Below are 16798 nucleotides of genomic sequence, written 5' to 3' on the forward strand. Positions count from 1 at the left end.
GGAGGACACCCTGGACTGATCGCCAGTCAATCACAGAGCTCCATTTCTACATGACATTTGTTTTCATGTTTCATTCTTCTAAGTTCAGATTGATTTGAAAAGTCTGCACTGCATCATTTTAACGACATTTTAACTTGTATGGGGAGAAAAAGTTAAATTAAATGCATCCTGATGTTGGAGGTGATTGATAAAAGTGGCCGTGCAGGTGTCAGGAGTCTGATCATTGATTTTCATGCGGAAGTAAATTGAAACTCTACTGCCTGGAAGGAAAAAACAAAGACAGACAAATTGTACATATACAAAACATTTAATTGAGTCATAATGAAACAAATACACCATACATCTGTGTGATTAATGACATCCCTAATAACCACAGATAATAGCCCGAGAAGCAGCTGTTAAACATGTTTGCTTGGGTATCAAGTCTAAATATGAGATGTGTGCAGATATCCAGCAGCGCGTCTTCTCTGAATCTAAAACACTTGGAAGTGTCGAAGCAGGCCTCCTCCCTGGGGTCGTGGTGTTTTCAGTATCCTGCCTCCACCCTTCAGATCTGTTCAGCTGCGCTCAGACAGACTGCGGGGCGTGTGTGCTGTCGGTCTGTCCTGAGACTGACCCGTGACTTAACTGGCTGTCACAGGGAGGGAAGGGGTTGCCAGCGAGCAGCTGTGGCCTCGGTGCCGCAGTCAGGCCTGTGGCCCTCAGACCAAGTGTCTGTGTGTGTCAGAGAGACATAATAGTGTCAGTGTTGGTGGTGCTAAAGAGCCCGTCGGTTGATGTTGAAGATTTTGACAGAGTGGTCGGCGCTGGCGCTGGCGAGCTGGACCCAGGAGCTCTCCTCCTCGATTTCACTCTCTCCCTCAGTCTGCGCGTCCTTCGTGTTGTTCTGTCGACCTGCGCGGCCGGCCCTGGGCCTCCAGCGGAGCCTCTTCACCGCCAAACAGTGGCTTTGTCTGAGGAAGGACGTGTGATGAAGGCAAACAACAGGATACTGCTCCGAGCGACAGAACAAGCACTAGACTAAATCCAGACAAACATTTTAAAAACAGACAATTAGATCACTGACTAGCGGACACACACACAGCAGGGAGGTAAAAATAAAATACAGCAGCAGAGCATCGTCAAACTAACTAAACTTCAAAAGGTTATAAACAGACTAATCTGATTGTGATCGGCCTTGAATCCTGAGGAGCAGAGACGTTCTAATACATAAACACACCTGTCTACAGTTCACTTCCTGAGCTCTCCTCACGATGACTCACACACCCAACCTGTCCGTACCTCCTCCCCTCTCAGAGGAGCGCAGCCATTCGGATCAGACAGCCTGCTGCCTTGTTCTCCATAACAAAGAACAGAGGGCTTCAGACTGAAGTCATGCTGCTGTTACTGTGACACACTGTCACTTACTGCCAGCGGCCACTGGAGGCCTTTCAAAGTTGCATTCAGATGTCGTGCGTGTGTGTGTGTGTGCGTGCGCGTGTGTGCAAGTTGTAAAGGATACGAGAGGTCTGTTTCTCCACAGCTGCTCCAGTCGTGTCCTCCTGCAGGCTCCTGGTCAGGGCTCCACCTGTACAACAAGATCCTGCCGCACTCCAGGCCCACTGCAAGCAGGTAGCTGTGGAGGGCACAACACACACGTGCATTACAGCAGACTGACTACATTAATCTCCTCATCTGAGCCTGAAGGCCCAGAAACATTGAAATCATGAAAAATTGATCATTTGACCCCAACAAATCTGAGATACTACGTTACACATGAGGCTACAATCAGCATACTTCATACCATGACACACATATATATTCTAATATATGCAATGTCAGACTTCTGAATGTGTCTGCATTACAATATATACTCGTATTGACTCGTGGTCTCTTTATTATGTTCACAGTTAGTGCTGATTCTTAAGCACAGATTGTGCTTGTACATCCTTCTGCCTTAAATACCTACAAACAACTTTATACAGCTCCGGAAAAAACACAAGAGACCACTCCAAATGTTCCTTACATCAGCATCTCTCTCTACATGTCATGGTCCAGATGTGAACCCATTTAAAACCTCCTGAATGTGATCAAGAGGAGGATGGATGGTACAAAGCTGTGGCCGATATGCATGAAAGCTGTGATTAAAAACCAGGTGATTCCACCAAACATTGATCTGTGAACTCTTCTAAAGTTAAAATATTAGCGTTCTTTTGTTTAAACATGTTTTTCTTTGCATTATTTAAGCTCTGAAAAACATATTTTTCAACATCTTTTGGTTCTCTGAACCAGTCGTCATTTCCTGCAAATAAAAGACCTGAATGAGAACATTTTATTCGGAAGGAATTACAATAAAACAAACACAAACCTATAAATATTAGAGCCAGAGCAAAACATATATTTGCAGTGGTCTCTGGGTCTATTTTGTCCGGAGCTCTTCCACATGCAGTCTAAATGTAAATGCTTGTTTTTAGTATTCTTTGAAGACAACAAGAAGACGGCCACGTCCGATCGAGCTTGTGGAGATAATTCATGTATCAGGTCGCAGAGCAGAGTCATTTTGCTCAACCATGACCTTCCACAGCCTAAACAGTATAACATACATTAACCAAATGACAAGTGTGAAGTGTGAAGTTTTCAGTGTACAGAGCTCACAGTTTGGCAGAACTTTATATAAAAAAAGTGTTAATAGTTCAAACAGTTCAGAAAGGTGGCCACACTACAAAACATTAGGAGAAGGGTTTAGTGCCTGTGTACCTGTGATCAGAGCAGAGCACAGGACAGAAAGACACCGCTGTAGCTGAATCACCCACATCCAGGATGGAGGAACACGGTTTGATCTCAGCAGAGTCTTCAGAGTCCTCTGATCTGCACAGGCCCCACACTATCACCTACACACACACACACACACACACACACACACACACACACACAATCATTACTTTATTGCCTCTTAACATCATTTTATCACCTCAAAAGCAGAAGTTGTTTACCTTCTTGTCCCGACTGGACGTCACAAAGTATTTGCTGTCTGGGCTCCAGTCACATGACCAGATGATCCGGCTGTGTATGGCTGTGTCCTTCCCTGTGTGTGCGTACAGCGAGAACTGCGGCTCTGTGCGGAGAGAGCAAACACAAACGAGTACAGAGGTTAGACAAGACTATCATACTAAATAAATCCAACACTGCATGTAATTCATTTACAGAACAAGCTGCTTGTTCCTTTTTGAGCCGTAGCTCAAAACTTTGTATGTTGATCATTGTTGCATGACATCAGCATGTGTGTATCCCTGCCTCCCCGTTCCATAGCAACAGCGACTCCCGAGCGACGAATAAACAACCAAACAAGACGGAGCATCTCGTCCCGGCCCTCCGTTTCACTCAGTTTTGCTTTATGACCTGCTGCTGTTTATTTCCCCGGCCTAAGTCATTTCAGAGCCCAGATTGGTTTTCCCCAGAGAGCTTGTTTGTATGCTGCTGGCAGCCGCCTGTCTGCGCCGACACACACACACACACACACACACACACACACACACACACACACTAATAACGGAGCACACACAGCGGTAAAACCACAGTGTAGCCACTAAAGTCTGAGTTAACCACCATGTCGTGTCTATGTGCTGAAAACACACCATCTATCTACAAAACACACACACACACACACACACACACACACACTTTTGTGGGTGTTTTGTTTGGTGCGCACACGTTTCTTCTCCTCCTTCCATTAAAACTCTCGTCTGAGGATGTGTGAGGGGCTCTACGACCAAACGCAGAGAGAGACGAGAGAGGGACAAAATAAAAGGAAGAGGAGATACAACAAGCGAAATAAAATGCTGCACTCATTAGAGAGACAGATGCACAGAAATAAAAGGAGAGGAAGGCGACGGTGTCTCCTTAATGAAGTCGTCTGCGTGCTTGACCCACCAGGGAGAGAGGAGGAGGAGGAGGAGGAGGGGAGGACAAACAGGTAGGACGAAGGAGAGACACAGAGAAGGTGAGGATGGAGGGAGTGGGTTTGTTTGATCAGCTTCGTCTTCGTTTAACCTTCTCCGGTCTGGCCTGTGAGACTGTGTGTGCGCGTATGTGTGTGTGTGTCTGTTCTTCACAATCACCTTGAGTGATTCAGCAGCCAACCGGAACAGACGGGACCCCCCCCTCCCCTCCCCTCCCCTCCTCTCTCACACACCCCCTCCCTGCCTCTGTGCGGTCCACATACAGGCACACAGAGGAGCGCGGGGCCGGTTAGCCTCTGTCAGAGGCATTTAAGGCCACCCTGAGCAGCCAGAAGAGCCACGAGACGCGTAACCAGGTGCAGGCGGAGATAATCCTCTGGGCTTAAATGTCGTGTTCTGCTCACCTTGGCTGCAGGATCGGGTTATTTGTTTGAGTCGAGGTGCTGAGATTCTCTCATATAAACAAACTCTGCAGGAGCACGCTCTTGTTTACAACAGAGGCCCTGCAGGAGGTGAGCACAGAGCGGGGATGCACTGATCCCACTTTTTCTCTCTGCACACTCTGGACACTGATCCATAGGAGTCCTTAGTTTTCCCCTCAGCTAAAACTTACTGATCAAACTTTTTAATAATCACACTCACCGGTGCTGTCAAGAGGGAATTCAGAGGAAAGAGGGAAGTGATCACATGATTAATCACGTGTGTTTAGAGCCCAAACAGACAATCAGAGTCAAGGAGTATTATGCAAATGTCACTCTGTGATACCTGTGGAGTAGCTTAGCATAATTTACAGTTAAACATTTTTTTCTCACACTGGTGCTCTGTGCAGGCCCTCATACAGCCTCTGCCTGAAACCATCCCTTTAAGAAACCCCGCCCCTACAAGCCCACTTTATTCTGATTGGCTCAGCTCTCCGAAGCCTGCTGAGAGCTGCACTTTGTGACATCACAAAGTGCAATGTGTAGAAAAAACTGTGTGAAACCTGGTGTTCACAGCAGCCTGCAGACTGAGCTGAGAAGCCTGGGGATTACTCCAACATACTTTTACCTACAGATGTGAAACTTCACCCACGTTTAGTCTGAACATCCAACATTGTAACATTATATGTCTTACAATGTGAAACAGCATAATACCCCTCTTTAAATGACAGCGGTGACCTTCTGGAAACGAATGTTTCTCTAATCATTGCTGTCACCACCACTGAGTGATGTCTGACAGAGGTCAAAGGTCACAAGTGATAGAGAACTAAAAGGAAGCTTGTTAGATTGACGTGTACTATATGTCAAAATAACAAAAGGCTGTATTGTTGTGGGCGTGTCCACGAGCCTGAAGTCAAACCACTGCACCACAAGGAGAGATAGTTTTCCTCTTCATCCTGATCCTGACGCAAGAACTATTTCATGACCTATTGTGATCCGATGCCTTTGCTACACTGTCAAGCCTTCTGGGAATAAATGTGCGTAAATACAAGGAGGCATCTTTCCCGCACCTACAATCCAAAGTTTTACCTGCAGCAAAGATATCGACACGTTTTTAATGTGGGGATAGACCTAGTACATAAATGTGCAGAGCAAAGTGCTTTATATCAAACAGCTTAAAAATAATCTCTCCTTTATGAGCTCCTCCTGGACTGCTTCAGCGTACGCGTCACTTGTTTGGCTCCGTACAGTATTAATTAGGAGAATCCTTCCTATCAGGCAGCTTGACTTGGACGTTGATTTGGAACAAATCTGCTCACTGGGTTTACCTTATTTTAATTAATTTGAATACGGGGATCTGGTGTTGTCTGCGTGTAAGACTCCAGGATCGTCTCTTTGTTTTGAAATTCAGTCAAACCTATTTTTAATTAAGCTAAACATGATCTCATCCTGAGCTGTTCTGCATTACACAACTAAACCCTGACAGCTAAATATCACAATCCCTCATGTGGACTCTTTATTAGTGACAACTTCTTTTCCTTTTTCTCACCTGGACTTTCAGGTGTTGGCAGGTTCCGTCTCCACAAAGACCAGGTGCGATCACGGGAGACGGCCAATAGGAGTCGCGAGTCGGGGGAGAAGGACATCTGGGTGACGGTGAGGGTGTGGCACGGCAGCATCTGCAGCTGACGCCATGTGGATGCGCTCCACAGGAGAACGGCTGCATGCTCTGCTTTTGATGCCTGGAAAGACACGACAGGTGAGTATATTTACAGAGAAATAATATATAACGCAACATATTTAAAAGGCATCTAATGACATATTTGCTGTGTTTGTATTTTCCTTGATTTAATAACTTTTACACACATTTCTCCTTATTTTTTTCTTTCTTCTTTATCTCCTACCTAGCGTAAAGTGCTTTGGATTGCAGAGGTTGTTTTAGGGTTAAGGACGGCAGTAGTAGGAAATAAAAGGGACGGTGTCAGTGGGGAATAAAGCAAAGAGGAGAAGCCGACAGAAAGAAGGACATTTAGAAGGAGCAGAGACAGAAAGGGGAGGATGTAGGTGAGAGAGAGAGCAGAGTGATTGAATGCCACAGGAAGATGAAAACACATATCAAGGTCAAACATTACTGTCTAACCTTGTCTCATTGTGTAATATGTGCATTCGTAATAAAAGCACCTCTCTGATCTCGTGCTCTTTGTTGCAGGTGGTGCATCCTACATCTTATCACAGTGGTTCCCAACCTTTTTTCCTTGTAGCTGCTTGTATCTAAGAAAGGCTGAGCCCCGTAGCCCGCACACACGTACACCACAAATATGAGGATGTAGGCAATTCTGCACGCATATATGAATGTATGTCATCTGTGTGCACACATGGGTATGTATGGACTTTTGATTATCAAGTAAGTGCTTTTTTAATGATTTTATTTAACATGTGCAAATCTACACCCCCAGCGATCTTTGGCGCCCCAGGTCGGGAACCACTGTCTCATCACACTGACCTTGCAGGCAGAGGCCACCACTGTCCTGGCGCTGTCTGCGGCGAGACAGAACATCTCAAAGCCGTGGCCGTACCTGCAGGAGAACAGACATGTGACATGAACGGGATTCAAGGTAACAGCTGTGCTTAATATGCTGAAGGACAGACAGGTGAGGGGAAGAGGACGCCGACGACAGCTGCCCAAGATAAATGGTAAATTAAGTATTCTGTTATTCCAAAGCGTCACAGCGACAAGCTTCCAGGTAAATAAGCAGACAGAGTGTGAAATTGAAATACCGATCTGTGATGACTGGTCCTTCTCCCGCTGACAGAGATAAACAATGATGATGCTCCGGCTAATCACTCACAGCTTAATTACTTTTTAGCGTCGCCAAATATCACCTGGCTGTTTCAGAACGAGTCTGCAAAGTGAAATCACAGCCGGAAAACTCAGCGGAGAGAAACTCCTCCCCGACCAGGAAGCTTTCAAACGCTGCAGCCATTTGGCCACGACGGCGAGAGGATTATTTATGTCACAGAAATAATTTGGCCGCTTACTCATTTTAATGTTTCTATTATGCGCTAAATGAGTGGAAGGGGGGAGGGGAGCCGAGCGGAGGGAGATAAATGCTTCTCAAACACACACAATGCCCACTCCCCCAACAAACGGGCCACGCCATACGTCATGTTTACGGACGATTGACAGGTAAATGGATTTAACATTGGCCACAAATGGAGGCGATATATTCAGTCAGCAGAGGAGGCTCATGGGACGGCAGGAAGCTGGATCTTGATTGGGTGATGAATACAAGGGAGGGAGACAATGAAGAGCTTAGGGAAGCCCATCATTCTCAGATGAAATAACCCCTCTGAGCAAACAAACAACTCCAACTGATTCATTAAGAGAAATATTGAAACTTTAATGTCTTTATAGAAACAGGAAGTGAATAAAATGGAAAATTGTGATTGGACGCTGTGTCCGGTATTGTTTCTACCAGCAGAGAACTAAAACAGAGGAGAGCAAAGGAACATTTGGATACTCACAGTTTCTGGACCTCAGGCCAGAGTGTGTTCTGGAGAAGATGATCCTCCGGTGGGGGCTCTACACGCACAAACAAGCACACAGGCACACACACATTTAACTACAGACTTAAAGGTCCTTTTGTAACTGTCATTTTAAAGGCCATAAAACGTGAGGTAATTTAAAATTCTAATACGACCAGTTTCCAATTTACTAAATGAGGATTGAACCCAAGTGGCTATAATGGTTACCCTCTTTCACATCCCTGTACTGTCAAAGGAGCAGTTCGCCCCTGGAAAAAAGCTGCTGTCAGTCAAAGTTGGTGTTCTCTGTAATCGATAGAAGCAATAATATTTGAAATTGGCGCCATAACTGTGGAGAAAGTTGTACAAACAGCTTGTGGTTTCGCCCATTCTACATTCCTACAACACCCAGCATGCATTGCGCCCCTCCCTCTGAAAGGAACGGCCCAGTGAGAGACTCAGAGCGGTACAGAATCTGAAATAGGACGAGAATATCGAATACCGGTGGATCTAAAAGATCTTCAGGTCTGCAGTCTACATTTCAAACCTGACGATTTTGAACGAGATGGAAGGATTGAGGAAGTGTAGTTTAGCGAGCTCCCTGGCCTCCACCAGATGACGTGTTTTACGTAGTCTGGCGGAGGTTTTCCAGAGCCCATTGGAGAAGCAGATAGCGTCCTCCAAAGGCACAGAGCCAAAGTGCATTGCTGTCCTACCTTAATGGCATTAGCTCCCCATAATAGCATGATAGGACTGAGGTTGCAAATCGGTGAGCTGGCCCTTTAACCCAAACAGCTACAGATAGGATACTAAATGTGTGTGTGAGAGTGAGTGTGATGTCAGTGTGTGCGACCAGTAAGTACCATAAGAAGAGACAGAACTGCGAGCGCCACAGTTGCCTGAGAAGCAGAGCGACGATGTTCTCCCACATTCACAAGCAGCGTTTAGCATTTTAGCATTTTGCTCGGATACACTTTTCAGCCAGCCAACTTTCCCCTCCTAGAAAAGCGGTTTTAAAACAACTCCAGCTTTATCTCCGATTCTGAACGGCTGCAGACTTTAAGGAGGATCAAATCTACCGCAGGCTCTGCACAATCCTGCCCTGCCTTTATGTTTCCTGAAACTGAACGCTCCCCTCCTCTCCCGCCTCTTATTGGTCATCAGACTCCCGTTTTGCTTAATTATTCAGCCCTCTCCCCGCCTGCGGAAGCCAATCAAACGAGTGAAAATGCATTGTTAACCACAGTCTCCGCACTCGGTTGCTTCCTACATCGCCCGGGGGTCACTGATACTTAAACTTTGCAATCACATAAGCCTGCTTTCTAATTAGCATTGCAGATTAAGGAGTGGCTTCAATCATGCTGATGACAGCCCTTGACAAACCTCTAGCCCAGGGGTTTAAAAGCTCCATGCTAAGTTCTTTTCACTCCGCTGCCATCCATTTCCCATCTGCACAGTTTCCTACAATCATTCTCTATTTTGCCTCCGTTTCTTGCCCTCCTTTTACACCTTAACTCGATGATATTTCCACTCCTACACCCATCTTATCCGACATTTGAGATTTTCTCTGTTTCCTCTTGTCTTCCTGCATTTCCTTTTGCTTCTGCTCACTTCTCAGCTTCCTGACACCTTCTTCTTCTTCCCCTTTCTGTCACCCACCACCCCTTCCCTGCTGTAACACCATCGGCCTCCAGCAGACCTCAGGCACCGTGGGAGTAGAGCATGTCGGGAGCGGTAATAACTAGCTGTCCGTCTGGCGGCGTATCATTGTCTCTTACAAGAACATTCAGCGACAGGCAGACAGGAACTCTTAAATGTGTACCGAGGCTGCTGAGTGGGTCGCGATGAGGAATATGAATCAGGCTTTCAGAGTGTAGAGGAGACAGGGGCGCACTGTGGCTCGACAGGAGTTTATCAGGGACGTTTAAATTGAATGAAGGTGACTACAGATGTTTGGAATCGAGGAAAAAGGTTTTTAGTACCAGTCATGATGAGTGGGTGGAAGTAGGACTCCTGGTATTGATCCGATACGCTGTTGAACTGCTCCCCTTCTTTGTTGGATTTGGAGACAAGGTCACCTGTGAGTTTGTTAAAAATATTTGAACATTACATCAAGTTACAGGGATGCAATGAAACACTCAAATGCAGACCAAAGCAAGTATTTACCTTGAAATACGGCCTTGTTGGACAGACCCAAAGCAGGTGTGCTGGCTCCCTCTGGAAGGTTGGCACAGTCCTGGTAATGAGCAGATAGATACATGAACACACACACACATTAATAACAATGTGGGCAGTCTACTCAGCACATTTACAGTTGGACAAAAAGAGAAACTAAGTAAGGGGAAACTTGAGGCCCTAAAGGTCATGGATTTAATCACTTATTCCTCCACACATGAGAGGAACACATACAAATGATCTCAGCACTCACGCTAGACGTCAGCAGCTTTTCTCTCGAGGTCCCAGAAATGTTTGCAAAGTTCTCCACAAAGTTACGAGGCGCCTGAAACACCCGCAGGACCTTCTCATCAGCCCCGGACACAAACTGAAACCGTCCCACCATCGCCAGACACTGCATGTCGTATCCATGGATCTGAGGCCGGCAGATCTCGTGCCAGGTCGCCTGCGGGGAGGGAAACGATATAGAAAGATGTTGTAAGGATGGAAATTTGATCACTAGGATTCCAACCAGCTGGAAGCGGTTGCCAGGAGGAGACTGCCAGCGTTTAAATAGATCTCTGATGTCACTGAACTTGGTTTCTTGGCGCTTCGTGCGTCTGTAACCCAGCCAAATGCAACAGAAAGATTTCCAGCTTAAGATGCAAAGTGTTCTAACGAGGGCTCAGCCACAATGACCGGATTTCCTTTGGCACCAGCACCAGGTGGAAATATTCCAACCTGGCATCTTGACGACCGGAGCTTTGATTATGTTTTCATCTGAACTGAGTGATGTTTTACTTCATTTCTAACAATCTTATCTGGATAAACCACAGAGGAAGTAGAAGCAGAGTTCTCTGCTGTCCTGTGGGAGCTCATCTATCATCCCTGTGCGTCACGTCTGAATACCTCACCTCAAAGACCCCAACCCTTTATTATCAGGTCATAGTATATTTAGATTCAGTCACTGACAGAGCCTGAACATATTTTAGAAAACTGAGGCAAATTGAAAATATATTAAGTATATCCTACAAAAGGTTAATACATTTGCTGGTGTTACATGAGATTAGCACAGAGTCACTTTTGCCTTTTTGTATCTTTTTCCATCTTAATCACTTGATTACTTATTTATTTGAGTCTTTTTGTGAGCTGCTGTAACAAGTTAATTTCCCCTGTCGGGGCTCAGTAAAGCTCATCTTTTCAAAAGACAACAAGAAGAAATAGAGAAGCCTTACTCAACATGTTAATGCCATGTTAATATCATTAATTAATTAGATTATTCAGGTATTTTATTAGATTAGCCAACAACATAATTTCATTGCTTATTGGCTTTAGTTCCTAACTATGCGCATAAAACATTGAAAATACCAAAACCTGACCGATGTATCGGGATGCGTATCGTTAAGACTTTAACAGTATTAATACTCTTATCAATACTGCTGAACGATCCGGTACTCTAACTGTTTTCTCATCGCTTCTTTTTGTTATTTTTTAAGAGAAATAAACAAAAGAAATTAAGGACAGAATTAAGATTGCTTTATTTTCTGAATTGTGAAATAAACAATGTTTAGAACCGATCACTATTATAGACTGCAATGTTGTGATGATGGAAATATAAAACTAATTTGGTTGGCTGGTAGTGGGCGGGGCTTATCGATTAACCCGGTTCGTCACGTGTACTAAGATTTTTGCTGGGACACAGCGTCCAGTGAGAAGTGTGGCGCATGCCTCTGTCTGTATATGAGGCACTTCAGACACATGTTTGCACAGATCGCTCGTGTTTCCGCCCTTGCAAGCAAAAGTGTTGTTGCACTTGTGGCAGCGACTCTGGTGAAGTGTAACTTCACTTTTGAACATCTAGTTCCCTCCGCCATCGGGAGCGGGATCTCTTGTGTGCACGCTGTAGCGTGTGAGAGAGAGAGCTGCCCACGCCCCTCGCACACAGATCTCTCTTCTGGATTGGGAATATGCATCTCAGACGAATGTCTTAATCTTATTGCAAATTAGAAATGGTTGCTGAGATTAAATGAGCAAGATAAAGTTTTTGTAACAAAAATAAACAGGACATTTTCTTCATTTCTCCAGTACCGAAAGTACTGGAGAATTTTTCCCCTGACCATCAGTATCTTCCTCAAAAACCTCACATCACTCAGGCTCTAAAAAATACTGTCATTAAGTTTGACATGCAATTTTTCTTGTACTTTGTTATCAGCTGAAAATTCTCAGCCGTTTTTACCTGTTTGGCATCCTGTTTCCTCCACGGAGTGAAGAGTCTGGTGGTCTGGTCTGAGCCCACGCTCAGGATGAACTCGCCCTCAGGATCCCAGCTCAGGTCCTGGACTGCATTAAAGTGACCTGAGATCACCACCCCGGGCCTCCACTCTCCCTGCACAGACGACGATGCAATGGTCAGTTCACAACCTTTTCCATCTGACTTCCCCTGACTCTGGATGGTTAACCCTGAACCTGGTGTCTTTGATGAGAGTGAGTTGATCTATTGAAACCTTTGAATTAATGTTCAACACCTTCAGGTTGATGCTGAACTTTAGTTCCTCTTCCATGAAGGCAGTGTAATTGCAGTTATCTCTGCTCTTATGTTGTGACACCTCTTACTCAGGAGTGGCAGACAGGTGACTTGGTGTAGCTACTCACACTAATCATTGTCTCTCACACAGTGTTGCTGTGCAGCGATGCGTTAACACTGAATCCTGTTTTATACAAAACCATTCAGCTCTTCCAGGAGAAAGTTGTACATTTAATGCCTAAATTTAAACCGTCTTGCAGCTGATCAAACAACAGCATTATTATACTGATGAGTACGTTTAAATGAAGTCATGCCTCTCACCTCTTTGTCCTGGTCTTTGCACCAGAGATGCAGCGCTCCGTGGAAAGCGTGAGCCAGGATCATGGCGCCATCCGGGCTCATCTGGCAGCCGTAGAAACCCAGAGTGTTGCCACCAACCTCCCCGACACGCACCTGGTGCGAGATTTCAAAAGAAAAACAGGTTGTGGGGGCGATCATTAGTGACGAGGATGCATCCACTCGTTTGGCTTTCCAGGCACTTGAACGTGACATCAGGTGGGTGAAGAACATTCAGTTACTGGGTCAGAGTCAGTAACATGATTGTGGATCAACAGCCACATGGAGAAAATGATTATAGCCGCAAATGTAAATAATATTAGTGATGCACGATATTGGATTTTTTGCCGATATCCGATATGCAGATACTTTCCAAACCTTTTCACCGATTTAAAAACAGATATATTAGGCACATGGTTTTTTCCCCACCTAATTGCAGAGAACATCAAGTGTCCCCTGTAGTGGAATTGATATCATGCTGACCCTTTTGTAGTGGCACCTTTCTTCACGCTTGATGGAAGAGGCGTTGTACAAAAGGTCACCTGATAACTCACGTTTCTGAGCGCACCTGAATGCAGCATCCCCCCGAAAACATGGCAGTGAGGGAGACATGCCCGGACTTGTTTACTGCACCTACCATGGAGACATCAATGTTCGCTGACGGACTCTTTATATCGTGTGTGCGTCCATGAATATGTAAGTTAATTTTGCACTGATGTTTATGTTACACTCTGTTAGTGTCGGCTTTGGCTGCGTGAGTATTTTCAGCGTGTTTAATGTTGTTATGTAGTCCGTTAACATGACGAGAATGTGAGCTAACTGTTAGCTAGTTAAGAGAAGTGAAAGTTGTTTCACTTCTATACATTGGCTCGAGTTTCTGTGACTTTTTAGTGATTTATTTGTATATTGTTGATGACTGCGCAGGCAGTGCACACGCACACTCAAGCCGAGTTAATGTCGTAGCATTACGTCAAACTTTTTTAGGGAATCATCGAGCATTTAGGCAGAATTAATGCCGATATCTCATTTTGAAGCTATAATCTGCAGACTAGAATGTGCATCCCTAAATAAAATACTGCTGTTTCTGAGAGCTTAAAGTTTCCTTTGTTGTGGCAAACACCTGGGTTAACCCACAGGCTACAAACTCAGATTTATATAAAACACAAAGAGTAAGAGGCTATAAAATCTGCTCTCAGTCTCCCTCAAAGACTTATTAACCAACAGCTCCCATGATGGCGGATAGAAGCGGAAAAAAACAGCAAATTAAGCTGACAAGTCAGATGAGAAATGATGCAGAATGGGACTTATTATAGCTGAATAAACTGTGTTGTGTTTTTTCTGACAAAAGACATCTGTCTAATAGAAAGTGAAAGCAGTTTAGCGCAGCGTATCACACTAAACAAATAATTATGATAAATGGCAAAGCTTGAGAACACAGACGGATTTACAGAAGCTGGATGTGCCTGTGACCCCTGCTCCTCGTCCACAGGGCGGATCATACGGACAGTGAGGGGTGCACGGACACGGAGTCTGAGCCTGAAAAAACAATCACTTTTAAAATCCACCCACAATCTGAGCTCAGGAAACTGCTAGAAAACACAAATGGCTCCTGGAGGAGTCGGACCACCTGTCCAATCTCAGCCACTTTGCTTTTTGTGTGTCAAAACAATTCTGTATCGAGTTCTGCAGATTCAAATCACTACCTGGGGCAGAAAGCCCATTTTGATGTAAGTGCAGTCACCAATTACACTGACGGATGAAAATGTACTTATTTAAACTCTGCTTGAGGTAATTCTAACTCCCATTAAGTTCCTGTAAGCTGCTTTTTTAAAGGACAGAACAAAACAGAGAAGGAGCAAAGGCGTGCATGTAAAGTAAACAGGACTGTCGGAGGCGAGGCGGAGGATTACATCGAAAAACAAACAAGCCTGAATGTTAAGTTAAGAGCTTCTAATTAATTCTAAAAATGTACAAACTGAATTATAATCTGTACTCGCTCATCATTTCCCCAACATTAATATCCATAGAGAACAAAATTACACACTCACACACAGAAATAAGACATCAATATCTCCTCCTATTGCTTACGTAAGCGGGAGGATTCAATGCAGGATTATGGCACCAGACAGAAATAACTTGAAATAATGTGGAAATTAATCCAAATATTTTAAATCTGAATGAACAGAGCTTCCCCAACCGTGAGCTGTCGACACTCTGACCTGTGAGCAGTTTTTAAAAAGGGAAAAATGAGGCTGGTGCATGAAATAAAACCGCGGTGCATGTCGTCGGTCATAAGCATGTCAGAAAACGTATTTAATTGTATGTTTGTAGCTCCATACGTAGAGTAGGCTGTTGACCAGGCCGGCGTCTCACCGCTGTGAGGAATTCTAACAATTAAAAGGTTTATCGGGCCCTGAGGCGAGGAGGTAAACTGTGCCCAGAGGGGAGATCTATCCGAATCGATAGCAGCAGAACAAACCCAGGAGAGGGCTCCACTCCTCCCTCTGCAGCATCCTTCTCTGTAACCAGATACAGCTATACAATATCTGCACCATCTTTAATTAGCTCGTGCCTTAAATGATGTGGACACGGGCTGCGAGGAAATATGAGAAGCGCTAAATCCAAGTTGGAATGATTCGAATCTAGGAGGATGTAAAGCTTAGCCTGTTATCTTTTGGTGAAGCAGGTTGGGCAGAGTGAGAGCAGGTTAATCTGCGGGAGAAACACAACTGCATGTTCATCAATTACATGTTAAACAAGCGACACAAACACATTTGTCTGAGTACTGTATGTGACAGTAAAGTGGCGTCCTCAATCATGCTGCCTTTTTTGCTTCTGTTGGTCATAAATGACCTTCAAAATAACGTCTATCTGCAGGCTGAAACACAGCGGAACTAATGACAGCGATAAAGGCACGCCTTTACTTTGAATGGCACGCTCCTCCAGCCATCGAGAGAGAGAGACAGACAGGCGGCAAGGGCAGAGAGACGGTCAGCTAGAAATACAGATAGTGAGATTGAGAGAGAGCGAGATGCAACATTAAGCAGATTAATTTTTAAATTCTGCACATAAAAGCCGGCCGTAAATCATGCAAAAACTCACACAGGCGAAAAGCCGTCATCTGTCTTGTTTACGAGAGGGGGGGAACAATACGGATGAACGGCGGGCCTTATCGCTGGCCGGCGGGGGGTGTGGGGGAGGAATAAAACAAGGGCAGCAAAGAAGAGAGGGCATATATCATTCTTAGAAGGAGAGGAAGAGGGCGATGAGTGCCGAGTGAGCTTAGCCGAGCCTAGAGAACGTATATACAGAGTGGAGAGCAGGTTTTCAGGCTGAATGTGGGAACTTCCACTCGAATCTGTTGATGTTGAAACATGCAACATGAAGTAAGCAGAGCAAGTAGGGACTATTTGTCTTAAAAAAAATCAACGACGTTTTGTCTGGAAAATGTTGCCAAACAATGTCCAAGGAAAGAGAGATACACAATCACATTTCAAAGTTGATATGGCGACTGTAAAATGACTGACAGGACAGAGAGACTGATCCACAACAGTAACGATGCGAGCTATGATATACAATGTGATTAAAAGTTCTGCAGAGCTGAGGGGGCCGCGATGGCAGCTGATTTTCTGCGGCTTTGGTACAAAGACACGTTTCAAAGTGTGCACAATAATGCTGTTCATTCACTCATTCATTGTTAAAGTAATTGTAAGGAAGTGTTACGTCTTCTCTCTTTACAGATCCGGGCCTGTACGTTTTTATTAGTGTTTTCAAATGAAAAGTCTCCTCAGTGCTCCTTTTTACGGTCTAACGTACTCACCGTCTACCCTCGGAAACCATCAGCTGTAGCCTGTTGAAGATATAGCTTCTGGGAGCAACGGTTGCAGATTTGATCTGGTCTG

General features: G+C 44.8%; 1 protein-coding gene across 1 annotated transcript in view; it reads right to left on the reverse strand.

Annotated features, from left to right (window-relative positions):
• Positions 1 to 321: 321 nt before the first annotated feature.
• The window catches only part of elp2 (elongator acetyltransferase complex subunit 2), a 29147-nt gene continuing 12670 nt past the window's right edge, over positions 322 to 16798 (reverse strand). The window contains exons 11-22 of the mRNA XM_069681311.1: positions 12882 to 13013; positions 12273 to 12422; positions 10311 to 10502; positions 10049 to 10118; positions 9865 to 9960; positions 7883 to 7940; positions 6861 to 6933; positions 5907 to 6099; positions 2973 to 3094; positions 2737 to 2870; positions 1502 to 1615; positions 322 to 953 (exon numbers count right to left, since the gene is read on the reverse strand). Coding sequence (XP_069537412.1) covers positions 758 to 953; positions 1502 to 1615; positions 2737 to 2870; positions 2973 to 3094; positions 5907 to 6099; positions 6861 to 6933; positions 7883 to 7940; positions 9865 to 9960; positions 10049 to 10118; positions 10311 to 10502; positions 12273 to 12422; positions 12882 to 13013 — 1530 coding nt within the window. The 3' untranslated portion in view covers positions 322 to 757. The remainder of the gene's footprint in view (positions 954 to 1501; positions 1616 to 2736; positions 2871 to 2972; positions 3095 to 5906; positions 6100 to 6860; positions 6934 to 7882; positions 7941 to 9864; positions 9961 to 10048; positions 10119 to 10310; positions 10503 to 12272; positions 12423 to 12881; positions 13014 to 16798) is intronic.

This window comes from Semicossyphus pulcher, unplaced genomic scaffold (assembly GCF_022749685.1).
Source record: "Semicossyphus pulcher isolate SPU_LCO1_2020_fin unplaced genomic scaffold, fSemPul1.0.p SCAF_5, whole genome shotgun sequence".
NCBI classification, from domain to species: Eukaryota; Metazoa; Chordata; class Actinopteri; order Labriformes; family Labridae; genus Semicossyphus; species Semicossyphus pulcher.